The 19,507-nt window shown below is 39.0% G+C and overlaps 1 protein-coding gene across 1 annotated transcript in view; it reads right to left on the reverse strand.

The window, feature by feature from the left end:
* myocd (myocardin) overlaps window positions 1-8,893 on the reverse strand; it is a 68,043-nt gene extending 59,150 nt beyond the window's left edge. Inside the window, exon 1 of the mRNA XM_066662950.1 lies at window positions 8,776-8,893. Coding sequence (XP_066519047.1) covers window positions 8,776-8,893 — 118 coding nt within the window. The remainder of the gene's footprint in view (window positions 1-8,775) is intronic.
* Window positions 8,894-19,507: the final 10,614 nt, after the last annotated feature.

Consider the following 19,507-nt stretch of genomic DNA (forward strand, 5'->3'; position numbering starts at 1 on the left):
GATTCTTAAATTAAAAGTTTTCTAAGCCCAGCATGTGAAAGATGCCGCAGTGACAGAGGCACAGGTCCCTCAGTCGCATCTGACCATTCTGAGTTCACTCCCCAAGGACCCATGAAACCAGGGGGGATGAAATCAGGATGCGGAGGTGAAATTGAGAACCACACTGGAGTGGGTGCTAATTGACTAACAGATGCTGATTTTCTTGGAAATACATGTGTGGCTGTAGGAATGTGCTGGTTTAGTCATTTTGTTTATTTTTCATCACAAACAAGATATATCAGACTAAAAAAGTAAGCATTCTGATCAGAACTGCTAACATCGATACCAACTCCACTTTAAATGATGCTGTGCTAATTCCTCTTTAAAGTGTGCTATAATTATATTTGAGTGACCACCCCACCCTCCACCTGCCTTAAATTGAGAATACATTTCGGAGACTTTTCTACCTTAAACGGTGCTTGATAGCATTCTAACGCTTGCATTAACATTGAGTTCCACCTTAAATCGTTCAAGCGCACTTTCCTTTGTGCATTAGGAGCTGTTTGAAATAAACATGTCTCTTAAAAAGAGACCCGAGTTTAGTCTCTGTAGCAAATGTATTTCCACAACAACAATAAAATTGAGGTTTGTAGAGTTAGGATTAATGATTACTCGCTAAACAAAACATAATACAATGATTACTATCTCAATCTGCCATGAATTTTACAATTTTACAGAAGGTAGCAGAAAAACAAGACTGCTGTTCATTTAAATGATTTACATAATGCTGTAAATTTTTGTCGTTCAAAATAAAATGTGAGACGGTTTAAGTGTGAAATGGTGTAAAATGTGAAATGGTTTAAGTGTGTTAATAAGTACTTTTTGAACTTTTCAGCACATTTTAACAATACCACGACAATGGTAACTGATAATATTGGTTATAATCGGGTGTGTTCTCCCTGTGTCTGTGTGGGTTTCCATCAGGTGCTCCGGATTTTTCCCCACAGTCCAAAAACGCATTGGTAGATTAATTGGCTATTCAAACAAACAAACAAATAAAATTGTCCATAGGTGCGAGTGAGCGAGTGTGTAATGCCCTTTAATGGACTGGCTCCCTTTCCAGTGTGCCTGCTTTGAGCCCAGTGACTCTGGGTAGGCTTTGCACATACCGCAACCCTGAACAGGTTGTTACAGAAGATTAATGAATGAAAGAATAAATGAATGAATTAGGAAGTGTCTAATGTATCAACCAATTACAGTTTGATTTCCAATAGTTGGGAGCAGATTTATGAGGACAAAATAAAAGTCCTTATAGAAGTTCTAGATATGCCACAGCAGATATAAATGGCGTAGATTAACCAGTGCATTTCAGTCAGTTGTTAGAAACAGAAAACAGTTCCAGTTCCAGGCCAGGACTAAACATGTGACTGTAAAAGTGCTACCAGGTAAAATGCATGTTACAGGCTTCAAATAAAACATGGAATGTCAACAAAACTGACTGTGTTTTGACATTTATGATCTGAAGTGATGGCATGGTTCTCCACTGCTGTAGGCTTATATTTAACTACTCCAATTCTGCACGTGATGGCAGTTTTATAACAGCAAAACCAATATTTTTCGGTAGAAAACATATATAAACCTTTGTTTTCAAGAATATAATGAAATTAGAATGTATTTACATGCATGGGAACATGGACTAGTCTTTCATATGTATACATCTGGGTTCCATAGACTTACCGTTCCTTTAGTAGGGCTGTTTTGAGCATGTTTATTCAAATAAATAAATAAATAAATAAAGAGTGATACTATCTTTCTGTAGTCCAAGCTTTTGTGTTAACTTTCACCATTAAACTTCTCATATCTGTGCCATTTCTTTTCTTTTTTTTTTATCTCAGTATTTCTTCTTCATGCTCATAGGAAGGGAGTTGTGCCCTCAGAGAGCTCATTAGAGTTATCACAGTTCTTCAAAGTGGCGCAAAACACTTTTGGGGCAATTTCTGTTGTTAAAGCTCTACAAAAGTAAACTGGGTTTGATTCCGATATATGACAACCATACTATCATATCATAACAGGAATCCTAACATGCAAGACTTCTAATCATTGTTGTTGGATCAAAATTGAATATCTCCAAAATGGCAAATTTACACGAGAAGAAACAAGACCAGGTAAGCTTAGGTTTACCATTGGCTGCAAAACATTTTTCACACAAGTGTCATCTGTATTTCAGTAACAGGGAACCAGCCATAGGTCAACAATATTCAGTATATCTTTAATAGAAATACATGAGCATACCTTAGACTTGTGGGTAATGTCCTGTGTTTTGAAAAATTGCATAAAAATATGACATCAGTTATGCTTCATGCAACATTTCACATGACCTGCCTAATAAAGTACACTAGGCTTTTCCTCAGAGACTTTAGATTATAGATTTATATTAAATGGGACAAAATGTATGATAATTTGTAGGTAATTCATGAAATGATGTGTTAAAGTGTGAAACACCGTCATTCCTATTTTAATAGAATCACTAGACACAAAAATGGGAAGATGCACTGCAAAATTACTTAGACTCAGTTTGATTGTTTTCTGAAGCAATTCAACTGACACATTGCAAACCAATAAATAAAGATGTACATCAATGTATTAATGTGATTAAATTTCTTTATGCCTACTATGCGAGCTCCCCGGGGTGACACCTTCCTATGTCCACTATGTGAGCAACTTTGGGCAATTTAGCCTCCTTATACCCAATGACTTATTAAACTTCACTATGCCCTGGTGCAATTGTGTGCTTTTCTTGCACATGTACATTTCAGAGTAAAATACTGACACACTGTAAATGGTATTTGCAATTTATTTAAAAGGTTTAATTCTGAAACAGGGGTTATGTTACATGTTCCTGCATCTGGAACATGATTAAACATTGTTCATTTATCTAGATAGATGGAAATAAATCTAACTGGACAGCTGAAATCCTCATAATACTTGCCTCTTATCTTGAGCAGTGAACATGTCCTGATTAATTAGTTTTTTATAATGAAATCACTCACCTTGTCCCTCAGGAGAAGGAACAGGGTGAAGAAGATGACATTAAAACTTCCCGTAAAGGCCAACATTCCTTACAGTCTTTTCCTAGTTTGGTTTACAGTCTCTTGACAACACATTATCTCACAGACAACTGAACTAACAAAAAATGAGTTCTGTTGGACAAAAATCCTGTTTGGTAAACAGTAGCACATCAGAAGACAGGGGCACTTTGTTCTGATCTGAAACACATGTTCCATGCACTGACTAAACACCACTCCAACCAGACCAAAGCTATCCTCACTACTAAATTGGAGATGAGACACGAGGAGACAATAAAGCTGACATGTTGCAATCAGTGAGCACTAGGTGCGTGGAACAGTATACAGCATAAAGCTGTACATTATCCTTCTTGTACAATATGATAACTGTAAACACAAGCAGGAGTGAGAGGCTGCTTTTGTGTGAATGATGCCATCATGTGGACTCTTTCAACACATCAGGCCACCAACACATTTCTGGTCACTCTCATTATGTCACCTTTTTTTTTTTTTTTAATTTAAATCAATATGTAAATCAATAGCCTCTCAGCATTATATCATTTTTTACAATGGCATATGAATTCATTGGTAATCATTTCATCATAATAAGTAAAAATATTTCAGTCCTTACAGAAATATTTCAGTTTTCTAATCGAATATGTATTAGCTACATCTTTAATATGAGGCTGATTACTATGGACTCATATTAACATGACTTTGCTTTATTGAAGCCACTAAATGTTAACAGAAGCCAATGGGCAGATGATATACAGGGTGTTTTAGCATCTCTACTCTCTAATTTAACTAATGAACACATTAATTGGAAACAGCATAAAGAGTTTGAGCTAATTATTTTTAATAAGTGTATATTAATTAATGTTAGTTAGGGCAGAATTAAGCATAACTAAATGTTTAAGTAATGTCTAAATGAATAATTACTTGGAGATTTTAATGATAGGTATTATGCATTGATTCATTTTCTGTATCTGCTTCATCATGTTTAGGGCCATGGTGGGTCCATAGCCACCCAGGGTAAAACACCTGATAGTGTTTCAGACTCTCACACATATGGACTCTTGAAAAGCCAATCCACCCATCAACCTGTTTTTAGACTGTGGGAGGAAACCTGACCACCCGGAAAAAACCCATGCAGAAACAGTGAGAACACATCAACTTTACAGAAAGTCTCTAGTAGTTACAATTGAAATTAATTTGTTTACATCTCAGTAACTGAATTAGGTGCAGATTTGCAAAATTTTATATTAATATATGAAACTATGTAAATATGTAAATATGTAATACATATGTGAAAGGCCTCATGGACGCCAGAAAACTTAGGGAAAGGAAAAGTTCATCATCATCATCATCATCATCATCATCATCTTTTCCGCTTTTCCATTTCAGGGTCGTGGTGAAACTTTTTTTTAAATAAACTCTACACACCACCACTGGACATTTCAACACACTTGGAGGAGAATGCTAATAGTACAGATATATTATGCCTCTTCTTAGCCAGCTATTGTTTTGCTTGTGATCCCACCCACTCAGAGAGGGCAAGGCCATTTGTACTCTTGAAGTCCTGGCTTTGGTCGGCCGATACATGACCAGAGACTAAACCGATTTATAACTAGACCCTTTCTGTGTGTTTCTGTAGTGTTTGAAAGCTGGATAAAAATTCTTTAGAACAGTTTGCTAAGACATACTGCCTCAACCTGAGACTTACTGTAGGGTTGTAATTCTTGTAGTTTTGAATTACACAGTGCTTAATTCAAAGATATTCACAGAATTCATTAACTGTCTTTGATTATTTTAAGTACAGCAAAAAGAAGTGAGATGATTGCATGTGGATACAGATGCAGCAGATAGAGATTAGGTTGAAGAACGCTGGAGCAGTCCTTTAAATTCCCTACTGCAGTGTTCCTCCACTGTGAGGTCTTGATGGTTATAGAGTGTTGTAGATAACCCCATAGGCTCGATCTGTTAAAATCACACGAGAGGCACTCTCTCCAGCTTTGAGAGATTAGCTGAGCTGGAAGGACGTCCAGGTCTCTGGCCCGAGCCCAAGATCAGACGGCCGTTGCACTCACTTTAATGCATGGCTTTATTCTCATGAGCCAAAGTAACAGAACTGTATGAGATTAAGAAGAAATAAGCAAGGTTCCTTATCCATCAGATAGGTTTGCAGTGTGTAGTAATAGGCTCTTTATATTCAAACAGCAATGGTCAGTTTAGATGACCTTTGAAATTTACAAGGCAGTTGCCTGACACACTCAAAGTAAAAGTGCCTGAAAGACTTCTTTGCTTCAATGCAACACATAAATTACTTTTGGTTTCCTAAAGAACTAAAAACTCCTCTCTCCTGATTCAAATATAAAGTACATTGAGGAACCGAAACAATGGGATGTTCAGATGCTGATGCTGATTCATATGTGTCTGATTCAGTCACGGTTAACTGTGGTGTGAGTCAAATCTGAAGTAGAGAATCCGACTTTGATCTCATTATTATATGGTACAGGTACATTATTCACTAAAGTTTTATCACTTTAAAGATAAAACAGTGGTCTTGAAGTCCAGTTGTGTTACCTAAAGCTACATTAGATTTTCTTCTCCAGAAGGAGAGGGACCTTTCATTATAGATCTGTGTAAAATGAAGGGCGTATGAGCAATTTTTACATCCATAATTAAAATAGAATTACGTACAATGATGTTTCCTATTTAAATATATTAATATGTAGCATTGAGGATTCCACAACAGTGACAGCAAAAGGTACCTCGATAATGACATTTTTTCTAACAGTGTACAGAAGTAAACCTGTTCTAAAATCAGATCAGTTTCAACATAGCTTCAGATAATGAGAATTTCTTTATATAAAAACTTCACACTGAAGGGCAGGACTAACGCACTATTCTCAGTAAATGCAGAGCTTAAAACATTTACACTTGTGGCAGACAATCTTATCCTGAGTGTCTTACAATCCTAATCCTGTTATAACAGTAAGCTAATGCAGTGTTTCAGCATTAGCAGGACACTTATTGCATGGGTTTCTTGCGCCTGTCAGTTGTGTGGAAGACAGTGATGTTTCCCACTACACTTTTCTACATGACCACCATAGCAAAATAAGTTATCCAGCTGAAATGTCAGTAGCTTTTGAAGGAATGTGATCTGTAACTCACTACAACTTTAGCTAGTTTATTGATTAGCTTCAGCTATTAAAGCCATCATGCAAGCTAAACTATGTGCTATAGAAGCCAAGAGGCTCATGTTGTTTTTTCTTTTACCATTAAGCACTGCATTTAATAACTAATCTATAAATTAAGTTGACTCACATGTTGCCCATGAATCATTTAAGAACGCGTTGCGAGCAGAGTTGAGAGTAATTCACTCATGTCTCAGAGTCAGTTCACAAGTTGAGTAAAGGATCATTTAAAAGTGAGCTAAAGTCAAATACTTTTGTGAGTCATAAGAATGAGTCAGAGTCAATTTGTAAGCTGAGACAAGTGATTTTTAAGATGACTCAGACATTTTTCATAAGTTGTGCGTCATTTCAGGATGTTCGATTTTTTGTGAGTTGAGTTTTGAGCAATTTAAGGAGGATTCCAAATGGAGTCACATCTTATTACGAATCATTTAAGGATGTGTCGGAAGTCAGGTTGTGAGTTTCACTGAGAGTGTTTCAAAGATGACACAGACGTATGTTGAAATCAGGCAGGTTGTGAGTGATTAAAATATAACTGAGATGTTTTGAGTTGGAGTTGAGTTAAAGTTATGACTCAAAAGAGTCGAGTTGAGTTTTGAATCACTTAAGGGTATATGCCAATTGAATCATGAATGAGTCAACATGTAACAATAATGAAACTGTATCAGAGTCACTGACTCATGTATCTATCTCACATATGGCATCAACTCCATAGTAAATTTTCAGCACCTCTATATCTAAGAGTTTAGTTTTAATATTGAGACTATAAATACGGTTTGTCACTCAACCAAAAACATTTTCAGAGTGTTCTGTTATAATATCCTTTCAATTTCATACATGAAGCCTTTCCAAACTGAGCATGTGTTTTTCGGCCAGCGAGAAGGAGCCACTTCACTCCACAATACAAAGAGACGAAGTGGAGCTCCTTCAATTACCAGACGCTTTACGTAAATAAGCAAGGAGACTGTGACTGCATGGGCCTTATCTTCAATTTAGATTGGGGCTTTAGAGGTTTGGCAGCAGTGCAGGACTACACGGTCAAGTTCTTAAGGCATTAGGCTCATTTGGAGAGGAAAAAAATAATAATAACCAGGGGGAAAAAAGCTGAATGGCTAAAGGATCTTGAAGCTCGTGTTCATTCGTCTCCTTGGTTCCTTTCACCCAAGCACCACACATGACATCATGGAAAACTGAGGCAGCTCTTAGAGTGAAGTGGGAAACGCTGTATTTCTCTCACCGTTCAGGCTGGGAGTCCAGGGATCTATCATGGCTAAAAATACAGTTTCTATCGCAAGGATTCCACAAATACTTTCATCCTGTGAAACCTTGTGATTCAAGTGGCATTCAGGGCCGGTTTGATTAGACTCTGAAGTGGAAAAGCGGAGCGGACTGATATTTCAGCATGGATTAGTCATCAGCTGCGTCTAATAAAACGTTCAAACAGTCTTGTTTTATCTGGCCTGAGGAGTTGTTTGGCAAAGCGGACCCTTGCATACTTACCTATTTACCTGGTATGTATGTTGGCCAACGTAAGTGCTGTTCTTAAAGAAGAATATTCAGGATTCTACATGCTATAGAATATGATTAAAAAGTAATGCACACTGTACACTGATTACAAAGATAGAGTTTTCAGCTATGTTTGCTCTTGAAAGATGTCTGTGAAAACCTGCAACAGGATTCTGTGTATGGGCTTAACATACATGGCAAGAAAACTGTTTTCATTCAGCTTACAGCAAAACATAGCAAGTAGAGCAAGTGTGTACTACACAGAACTTAGGTAAGGAGTATTTGAGTATAAGAGCAGTGTATGAGTGAGCTTTAGTAAGTACTACATTAAAGATCTTTGGATCACTGGATTAGGAACACCTACCTTGTATGTGTTCAATTTTATCAGCTCCACTGACCATACAGGAGCACTTTGTAGTTCTACAATTACAGTCTGTAGTCCATCTGTTTCTTTGCATACGTTCTTATCCCTATTTCAACCCATTCTTCAATGGTCAGGACCCCAACAGGACCACCACAGAGCAGGTATGATTAGGGTAGTGGATCATTCTCAGCGCTGCAGTGACACGAACGTGGTGGGGTTTGTGTTAAGCTGGTTTGAGTGGATCAGACACGGCAGTGCTGCTTGAGTTTATAAACACTGTGTCCACTTACTGTCCACTCTGTTAGACACACCTACCTCATTGTTCCTCTTTGTAGATGTAATGTCAGAGACAGTAGCTCATCTGTCACTGCACAGTTTGTGTTGGTTATCAGTAGACACAGGACACTGTTGGTGGACTATTCTCAGTCCAGCAGTGACACTGAGTGCTTTAAAAACTCGAGCAGCACTGCTGTGTCTGATCCACTTGTACCAGCACAATATAGACTAAGTAACCAGTGGAGGGGACACCTACAAAGTAGGTGTTCCTAATCTAGTGATTGTTCAATGTATGTTCCATGCTCAAAATGTAACACCAGTGCCTAACTGCTGACTTACACCATGCCTCATTCCACACAGTCCCGGATGTGCTAGCATCTGTACTCACCATTCTTGCTCGGTGTGTGAGGTGTTATCTTTGCACTGCTTTGGCCAGAGTGGTTCCCCATGCTCCTGCAGCCATGGCTGTGTTCAGGCCTGTGCTCCGCACTCTTCACTGCGTTCATGGCCCTGGCCACGCTCCCCTTCTCTTCAGATCACCCACAGAGTGTCCCCCTGCCAAAACACATTGGTCAGGAAAATGCTGGCCATGTTTAAAACAGTGCAACAGCAGTAGTGCGTCATTTTACATTCGCTCAGTGACAAGCCTTCATAGAGATGCCTTTCTGACTGAGCTCACATTTGCTCATTTGTCCATATTCATGTTTTTTGTTCAGCTTTCTAACAGCCTTGATTTTTGTAGTAGGGGACATGGGGGAGCTTCTCTGTTGATTCTGCTTAAAACCCATTTAAGCCGGAAGACATTCAGCAGCAACCAGAGTGAGCCTGTTTATTTACAAAACGTAAGCTCACTTAAAGTCCACAAATGTATCTCCCAGCGAGTGCGCCAGCCAACTTATTAATTTACAGAATTTACAGAGTGCAGGCCTCTCTAGGGCCCCGCTTTCTCATTTGGGATACTGCTGCACACACAAGCTCTAGATTCAGTAGCTTTCAGAGCCCCCTCAACGTGTCCTGATGAAGAATGAGGCCCGTCCAGCACTCCTCCAGCTGCCAGGGCCTCTGTATGTATAGTACATCATCTATGGCAACAAACCACATAGGGCACTACAAACACACCTCTCTGTTTTCTTTAATAAGCTGTGTTTTGAAAGCCACTTAGATGACTTGAAGGACATTCATTCCCTCCAAGTGTCATGCCTTGTAAAAATACTTGTGTTATCGAAGCCCTGCTGCCAATTTCTTGCATATGTGGGAGACCAAAGGGCCTCGCTAATGTGCTAGAGTCTTCAAAATAATGGCCTTATTCAATTTATGGATTCCAAATAAGATCACACAATAAGAAACATGTTAATGTCTTTCTCAGACACAGTATGTTTTACAAGCTGGTCAATAAGTATAAATTAGGTATGTTTTTTCATTCTTGGACAATACTGTTTCAAAACTGTTTTCAAAGCCAGTTCCTTTCGAAGCAATTCAGAGTGATTACATTTGACACCTAAATAACCTGCATGAATTGTTATTATGACAAACAATTCATCGACAACCTTTAATTGATATGATTTCCTGTCATATCATTTATAAAAATCTAAAACTGAAGATAGTTATTACAATAATATATAGGGATAGAGGGCCTCATAACAACCCTGCAAAGTCCTAGTACACCTCTGGTTTCCATCCAAGAATTTCACGAATGTTATGCGCAATAAAAAATATTGTCAAAAACAAAAGTGAAATGGGTTGTATTTCCATCCACTACATTTTTACAAATAAAATCAGCCGTGCCATAGAAACGAGGCAGGAGGACAGATTTAAATGAGGATTTTTGCTTTGAGCAGAATCATTTACAGACACTTGTATGTAAAGGGTTGATTTAATAGTCATTTGTTGATGCTTCTGTGTCGTTTCTGTTGTGCAGAACTAGTTCTTAAATATTTTGATGGGAAAGTAACAAATGCTGTGTGGCCTCTGACTTTTGCACCGTGTGGTATATGTATACAATAACATACACATGCACTAAAAAATAGAAAAGGAGCTGAGGTGGTGCTGGTACAAAAACAAAACATTTTCAAAACAAAACTCATTTTCACAGATTTATTTTTGATTTCTGCATTTCGATATTTTAACTTTTCCGCGTTGTCTGAGAATTTTGTCAGAGTTTTGTGATATTTGGGTGTTTTCAATTCAGTTTCTTTAATGCATATTTTCAGAATTTGCAAAAGCTCAGGGGATGGGCAACCCATTACTGCACTTAAAACCTTTGCCTTTGAGAAAAAAAAAATAGGCAATAAAGCATTGATCTGCTGGGGAAAAAAAGTCTGAAAACACATATAGCTTACTTGGTATTAAGTCAAGTTGTTGCAATTTCTGCATTTGCTGAATATGTGATCTCAATCCTGAAAAATAAAATGCTTGAATGTTTGAATTGAAATAAACAAAGCACGGTCTCTGACTTTTGCACAGCACTGAGACACTACACTGAAGCTGCTGGCAAGGAATGTTATGGAATATCCTACAGATCACCAAGTAACTAAAGAAAAATTCAGCACACTAACCCAGAAACACAACACCTAGATAAGAGCATGACGTACCTCCTCCTTCTGTTCCAGAAGAAAGCTTTTAATGAGCTCTTAACTGATTGGCAAGACTTAAAACCTCCTTTTCTCAGATGGAATCCCGGCAATTTATACGCTAGTGACAGTAAGAGCACAGGGCTGTGGGATAAGCGTGCCAGATGTGTGCCATGTCATGCAATAGTGACAATGCCACCCAGAGCACAGCAGTAAAACAGCAGGAGAGGCAGCTTTAAAGACACAGATAGCATCTCTGAACATGTCATATGTCCCCATGTTCGTAATGTGACTTACCTGTGGTGAGTTAAGATGAACAATGGAATTTGTTACTATCGCTTTAAGCTCATTACAGCACCCTTAATGTCATCATTGTAAATTCTGCACACGGCAGGGTAGGGCAGACCTCGTTTTTAATGGGCTGCTTTGCTTCATTTGTATTCTCCAAGTCTGCATTGTAAAGGGCAGCTGATTTAATCGGACCCCCCCGAGGTTCCAGGGTGGTCTCCCTCTGGACGGCATTGTAAAAAAGTCATTAGGTTTACATCAAAGCTGCCCCCATCAGTGGGAGGTGACGTTCATTGATAAATTAATTTCCAGGCAGCTTTATGTGGCGTGTTTTCTTTCCTTTTTGTCATTTTTAATCATTTTCCGCTTCCCTCACTTTGCTCACAAAGCACCTCTCACCCTCCAACTCCTCCTCTCTTGCTGACCACCAGATGAGTTGAGCGTTGGCCAAATTTATGGGAGGTTTTCATTGCTTTCTTTATTTATGTTGGGGTCATTCCAGGACTTCCAGGATGAGTAGGAGAAGGAATTAACACTCGGACATTTTTTTTCTCCCATTCCTTATTCCTTATACAATCCATTGGTGAGGATTATTTCACAGCTTATCTAATGACCTGTAGTTATTATTGAAAAATACCTAGTGACAGTGAACATAAAGTACACAGTTATTACTTATACAGTGATGACAAATCTCACTTCCAAATATCCAGATATAAATGTGGCCTTGTGTATCCACGGAAGAAGTGAAGGCGAGTGGATGGCGGATAGTAATCAAACGGAATGTAAACGTGAAGTTTTTCGAGGATGACGTTTCTAACAAACGAGGTGCAAATGCACTAATCAGAGGTTTTATGAGTAGCAGAAGGGAGATGGTGTGATGTGTTCCAAACACCTTGGTGTATCAGCATCTACCTTGCAGCAAATACACCTCTGTGAATAACAGAAGGACAAGCTGTTGTTAAATGACAAACTTTTTTTTAAAACAAAGGATTTGGCAAGATTTAGAGCTTTTGCCATTCTACAATAAACAATAGCATGGCCATATTGAAAATATTTACTTAATTCTCTAAAGTGACTTATGGCAACATTGGCTACTAAACAGAATGTCATGAGTGTTATGGCGTCAGGTGCCATAGACTGTATAAATATTCTCTGTACACTTGTTTATAGGAAAACCCCATCTGGTTTTGGCTAGCAGCAGGCAGACATACCGGTGACCCCAGGTTTTTCTAATGGAAAATATAACACAAGTGTTTGCTAAGCTGGGCCTAAGCTGAGAGAACTACAGCAGTCAACTGTCAAGTGACAGACAAGACAATGTTGTAAAAGACTGCAGGCTCCACACTCAAAGGTCAGGAGCTTTTTTTCAGGCCTAGTAAACAGAAATGTTAAGATCTGAAGAACAACCTGGGGGAAAAAACGTAACACCCGGCATTCCTTTACTCTTCCTTTTCCATTCCACTGCATAATATATGGCCCACGTGCTGTTCAGTAGTGGATTTTGCCACTAGTTGATTTTTTGAGATGTAAATCCTGTCTGAATATTGTCACAATCTTATTAGCATTTTTTTTGCTTGGAAAATTCAGTTTCTCTTTGCAATGTGTTACAATAGTATCCAATATTACATGGGAAATTCCATTCAAAGGTTTGAAGCTAAGAATGTTTCTATCCTGTTGTTAAGTTGCCATTTTGGAGATAGGGGATTTGTTGTCTTGGTGTCCTGCCTTCTGATTGGTCACAACACCCTTTACACCAATTAAATCAAAAGCCGTTAAACCAATAGGATCCAAAAAAGAGAAGAACACAGCTGTACAAACGTCTGCTCCTATGTAAGCAATTTATGTGACCTTTAGATAAAGTGCCATTCATTTGAACACTTATGAGCTCCAAGCTATGTCCCATCATCAGAGTTATGTCACTGTGATATACACTACATTTTTTTTTGTTTACCACACAATTCCATATAACTACAGTTCCTTCATAGTTTTAATGTCTTCCACATTCATTTACAATGTAGAAAATGTAGAAAATAATAAAAAACAAAGAAAATTCACTGAATGAGATGTGTCCAAACATATGACTGATAGTGTGCATTCGCAATATGTTGAAAATGGCCCAATACAAAGGAAACCCTCCCTGAGACGTGGTGTGTTAAAACATTTGACTGGTATTGTACATAATACATATCTATTTGTGATCATGTGATATGATTGTGAATGGTCAGATTTCTTGCATATTTTGGCAGTGCAGCAAACCACCAACACAGCACTTGAGTGAGTCTCAAATAGTGCCCTATACACTCTATATAGTGCACTTCGCATATAATAAAATGACTACACCCAGACAGGGCACTAGTTTGACTGGAAGATTTGAAGCTTATAGCTGATTATAAACAATTTTATAACATTGAGTGCATAAACCCTTATTTTATGACCTACAGGATGCACTACAAAGGATGTAGGAAGATATTTGAGATTTCGCTGAACTCATGGTGAAGCAGTAAAAACAAGACTTTCTTTTGCATTCTCGTCCTAATCACATGCAGTCTATTAGTTGTCCTCCTGAGCAAAATGCCATGCACATGAGCTTTAATTTTTTAATACAATATCATCTTCCAAATATGTTGTTTTTGTTGTTGATAAAGGAGGTGATGTGCATACATGTATCAGCAAGCACATTCGGTTGTTTCAGAGAGTTTTGTTTCAGAGTTTTCTTCACATTACAGAGAGATGCTGGCCACTTACATTTATGAATGTCAACTGTCAAAAAAGCCAAATCTGATCTGAGCAAAAGAAGTTTTGAATTTGATGTTAATGTTATTCACCTGTGTTTGGGGTATTTAAGCAGTACATTTGGACTCATTTAATTTTGTGTATACTGATTGTACATGTTTGGGTTTGATATTTTGTGTACTTACAACCCCAATTCCAATGAAGTTGGGATGTTGTGTAAAACATATATATAAAAAAAAAAAAACCACAATATGATTATTGGCAAATCATCATCAAACACTCATTTTGAATTTGAGGCCTGCAACACATTCCAAAAGAGTTGGGACAGGGGCAACAAAAGACTGGGAAAGTTGAGGAATGCTCAAAAAACACCTGTTTGGAACATTCCACACGTGAACAGGTTAACTGGAAACAGGTGAGTGTCATGATTGGGGATAAAGGGAGCATCCCCGAAGGGCTCAGTCATTCATAAGCACCACTTTGTAAACAACTGCGTGAGCAAATCGTCCAACAGTTTAAGAACAATGTTTCTCAATGTACAATTGCAAGGAATTTAGAGATTTTATCATCTACAGACCATAAAATCATTAAAAGATTCAGAGAATCTGGAGAAATCTTTGCAAGCAAGTGGCAATGCCAAAAACCAACACTGAATGCCTGCGACCATCGATCCCTTAGGCAGCACGCATTAAAAACCGACATCATTCTGTAACGGATATTACCACATGGGCTCAGTGAACACAGTTCGTCACTCCATCTACAAATGCAAATTAAAACTACCATGCAAAGCCGCTGGCTTCTCTGGGCCCGAGCTCATATGAGTTGGACTGATGCAAAGTGGAAAATTGTTCTCTGAACTGACAAGTCCACATTTCAAATTGTTTTTGGAAATCATGGATATCGTGTCCCCCGGGCCAAAGAGGAAAAGGACTGTCTGGATTGTTATCAGCACTAAGTTCAAAAGTCAGCATCTCTGATGTTATGAGGGTGTGTTAGTGCCAATGGCATGGCTAACTTGCACCTCTGTGAAGGCACCAATAATGCTGAAAAGTACGTACAGGTTTTGGAGCAACATGCTGCCATCCAAGCAAGGTCTTTTTCAGGGACCTCCCTGCTTATTTCAGCAAGACAATGCCAGGCCACATTCTGCACGTGTTACAACAGTGTGGCTTCATAGTAAAAGAGTGCAGGTACTAGACTGGCCTGCCTGCAGTCCAGAACTTTCTCCTATTGAAAATGTGTTGCGCATTTTGAAGCGCAAAATACAACAACGGAGACCCTGGACTGTTGAGCAACTGAAATTTCACATCAAGCAAGAATAGGAAAAATTCCACATACAAAGCTTGAACAGTTAGTGTCCTCAGTTCCCAAATGCTTATTGAGTGTTATTAAAGTTGATGTAACACAGTGGTAAACATGCCCCTGTCCCAACTTTTTTGGAACGTGTTGCAGGCCTCAAATTCAAAATGATTGAATATTTGAAAAAAAAAAAAAAAAAAAAAAAAAAAAACTAAACAAACAAACAAAAAAACCCCAATAAAGTTTATCTTTACATTAAGTATCTTGTCAGTACTCAATTGAGTATTCAATTGAATATAGGTTGGCAAGGATTTGCAAATAATCGTAATCTGTTTTTATTTATGTTTTACACAACATCCCAACTTCATTGGAATTGAGGTTGTAGTTTATTCCCATTTCTTGACCAGTGCTCTCCTGTGTATGTAAGCACTATTTTCATCTATGGTCTTGTTTCTTGTGTGTGTTTTCGTTGTTGTATTTTTAATGTCTGCACCTTGTACTGGCTTACACGTGCTAGGTCACCCAAAAATGTTATGATTTAACTCACTGTCATATCTGTTATATGACAAAGATATCATCGGTATGATAAAGTACAATGTCTTCAGCTGTGTTTATGTAGATTTAAGTCCGGTGTCACAAAAGGCTTACGTCTGTGTCATTTATCCTAATAAACTCTATCCTACAGTAAAGTGTTTCTCATATTTATCACCAACATCCACCGTCAGCCTGACTTGCCCATGTCATGTAACATCAAATCAATAACCAACCAAAGAACCCACAAATACCAGCTTCCGCGGACCTAAAATTAGCTGAAAAACATTCAAATGCCATTACTAGGGTTATTAATTGTAGAGCATGCTGAACATCACAGGCTGCTTTTTGTGGCATTTACCTTTTTATGACCAATGTGGTTTAGTCTAGAAAGCTCCTAAAAGCCACACGTGACAGGTGATGCATACAGACCAATGCTGTGACTTATTTGAGATTAGCTATGTAAACCCATGGGGAAAGTTAGGAGGTTAAACATCCAAATAAACACAGAAAAAGGGGGAAGAGTTTATTCATGGTTGTGTTCAACAGTATATTCATTTGAGACTGAAGCACAATATTGTACATAGACCAGCTAGCACAGAAGAAACTCATTAACCCAGTTAAAATACTCCAGGGATATGGTTTAAACATCCCAATGATACACAGTCCGAGACTTGGTTTACGGCCTTTGTTTAATCCCACTTTTCAGAGTTTATGGTTCGTCCGCACTCGGAAAAAGCCTAAGCACAGCCTCATTACATCACATCCTAAGCCACAACCAAACCAAACCCTACATGACATTTCAGATGAATTGGTCAACATTACAAGCTACTATTTGCTTAAACCAGGCATAAATTTAAACAACTGTAATGAGCAAAACAGTTTACATTTCTAGGCCTCAGAATGTAGACTTTGCTTTAAAATGCCTTTCTTATTTTTCTAACAAATACTTTTGGCTGGAAGCTTTATTTTACTGTGGAAGGTGCACTGAGAACACCGTCGCATTAACAGGCTTAGCTTAGATTTTATGGCATGCAGACCTAGTGATACTCTACGTGCTGTAGCCGAAAATGGGACTATTAGAGCATGAAGAGCTCTTGGAGATGATTGGAAACACAGATTTTATCCAAATTCAAGTGAAACAGTCCATTTTTAATTTGTATTTTTTTCTATACCTACAGTAATATGTTTCAAAATGTACTTGTGAGGAATCTTTGAGGTTTGGGCAGGAAAGCTCAAGTATTAATCTACACTTCAAAATGTTGTAATATTAAGGAAAAAAGGGCACCAAAAATGACTCTTTGATTGTAACATGTTTGATATCATTACAACAGAAGAACCTTTTTTGGTGCTGTATATAACACTTTTCTGATAGGTTCTATATAAATCCATCTATAACACATTCTTCATCAATCTGAAGAACCCCTTCACAAAGCAAAGAACCTTTTAGTCATGCAAAAGTTTTTTCATGTGTTAATGGTTCTCTATAGAATCATTTCCCTTAATAAAGGACACTTGTAGCCTTTTTGACCACAAAGCGAGGGTCATCAAATATCACTGCTGAAGTATCCAAAAAGATTTATCTGATACTCTTAGGATCAGTCTCAATTAGTCTAGCCTAAGCCTGTTCGAAGCTTCTATTGTAACATAACAAATATACAAAAATACTTCAAGGTAAATTATTAAAATCTTAACATTTTTCCTTCATTTTATACCTGGATGAGTTCCTACATTTGTGATTTATAGCTCTTCATTATTCTTCAGCAAATTCTAAAGGAAATTTACTGAAAATATAATAAGTCCCCACTGATGCCTAAGTTGTCCAAGGCTGGGAATCAAAGAGAGCACAACTAGTCTTGCTCTCTGAGTAGGTAGGGTAGGTGGGCATCTGCTAATCGGCCACTGGAAAGCTCAGCACGCATGGAGGCAAAGGCTAGCTATCCAGAGGTCCAGGAGGTACAATGCAAAACCATCCAGGAGGAACAATGCGGATTCCGCCCCGGTCATGTAACACAGGACCAGCTCTTTACCCTTGCTAGAATCCTGAAGGTCCGTGGGAGTTTGCTCAACCAGTCTACATGTGATTTGTGGATCTGGAGAAGGCATTCGACCGTGTCCCTCAGGATATTCTGTGATGGGGGTGCTCTGGGAGTATGGGGTACTGGGCTCTTTGCTATGAACCTGTATAAACAGTGCAGGAGTCTGGTTTGTATGGCTGGCAGTAAGTCCGACTGGTTTGTCCGACTGGTTTCCCGTCAGAGTTGGACTCCGTCAGGGCTGCCTGTTGTCACTGGTTCTGTTCATAATTTTTATGGACAAAATTTCTCTGTATAGACAAGTGGTGGAAGGTGTCCGGTGTGGTGGTCTCAGGATTCCATGTCTGCTTTTTGCGGATGGTGTGGCCTTGTTGGCTTCATTGAGCCGGGACCTCCAGCTGGACCAGTTTGCAGCCGAGTGTGAAGCGATAGGGATGAGGATCAGCACCTCCAAGTCCGAATCCATGGTACTCAGTTGGAAAAAGGTGGAGTGCTCTCTCCATGTTGGAACTGAGATCCTGCCTCAAGTGGAGAAGTTTAAAACCCTTGAGGTCTTGTTCACGAGCGAGGGAAAGATGGTGCGGGAGATTGACAGGCAGATCGGTGCAGCGTCAGCAGTAATGTGGGCTCTTTACCGGTCCGCTGTGGTGAAGAGAGAGCTGAGCAGAAAAGCAAAGCTCTTGATTTACCGTTCAATCTACATCCCAACCTTCACCTATGGTCATGAGCTTTGGGTAGTGACTGAAAGAATGAGATCGCGGGTACAAGCGGATGAAATGAGTTTTCTCTGCTAGGTGTCTGGACTCTCCCTTAGAAACAGGGTTAGGATCTCGGACATCCGGGAGAGACTCGGAGTGGAACCACTGATCCTCCACATAGAGAGGAGACAGTTGAGGTGGTTCGGGCATCTGGTCCGGATGCCTCCTGGACGCCTTCCTGGTGAGGTGTTCCGGGCATGTTCAACAGGGAGGAGGCCCCAGGGCAGACCAACAACACGCTGGAGAGACTACATGTCTCGACTAGCCTGGGAACACCTCGGTGTACTCCAGGAGGAGCTGGAAGCAGTGGCTGGAGAGAGGGAGGTCTGGGTTTTTTTACTCAAACTGCTTCCCCCGCGATCCGGACCCGGATAAGCGGTGGAAAATGGATGGATGGGTGGATGGATGGAATTATGGTTTGATATATTTTGATATTTCTGATCAATATAAGCATACTGCTGATATCAGGTTAACTAGGATACAGCTGGCAGTTTGTGTACATTTTGACCTTATGCTGAGCTGCTAGTGAGCAATGAGGGGTGACAATCACTCACACTTCTCCACAAAGACAGCCACACTGAAGTAAATCAGACGATGTGAAAAGGGCGTGAAATCACAAGTGAAGAGAAAACACGATATCGCTGCTTTTGATAGTTCAGAGCTGATTTGCTTATCTCAAGTTCTCAGACCAGCAGAGGAGTGAAGTTATCCAAAGGCCAGTGTCATGCATTTCCAAGCAGTTCAGTTTGGCTCAGTGATTGACGTCATGCAGACATTGGAGTATTCTTAAGCAAATACACGTTTAAATAACACAGCTGAACCACTTGTGCTTGTTGAAAATATTTAACACTCTTTAATAATTTGCACCCTTACCCATTAAAGCGAGTCACTTCAGTACTGGAGCA

The sequence above is a fragment of the Hoplias malabaricus genome, chromosome 3 (genome assembly GCF_029633855.1).
Source record: "Hoplias malabaricus isolate fHopMal1 chromosome 3, fHopMal1.hap1, whole genome shotgun sequence".
Classification (NCBI taxonomy): domain Eukaryota; kingdom Metazoa; phylum Chordata; class Actinopteri; order Characiformes; family Erythrinidae; genus Hoplias; species Hoplias malabaricus.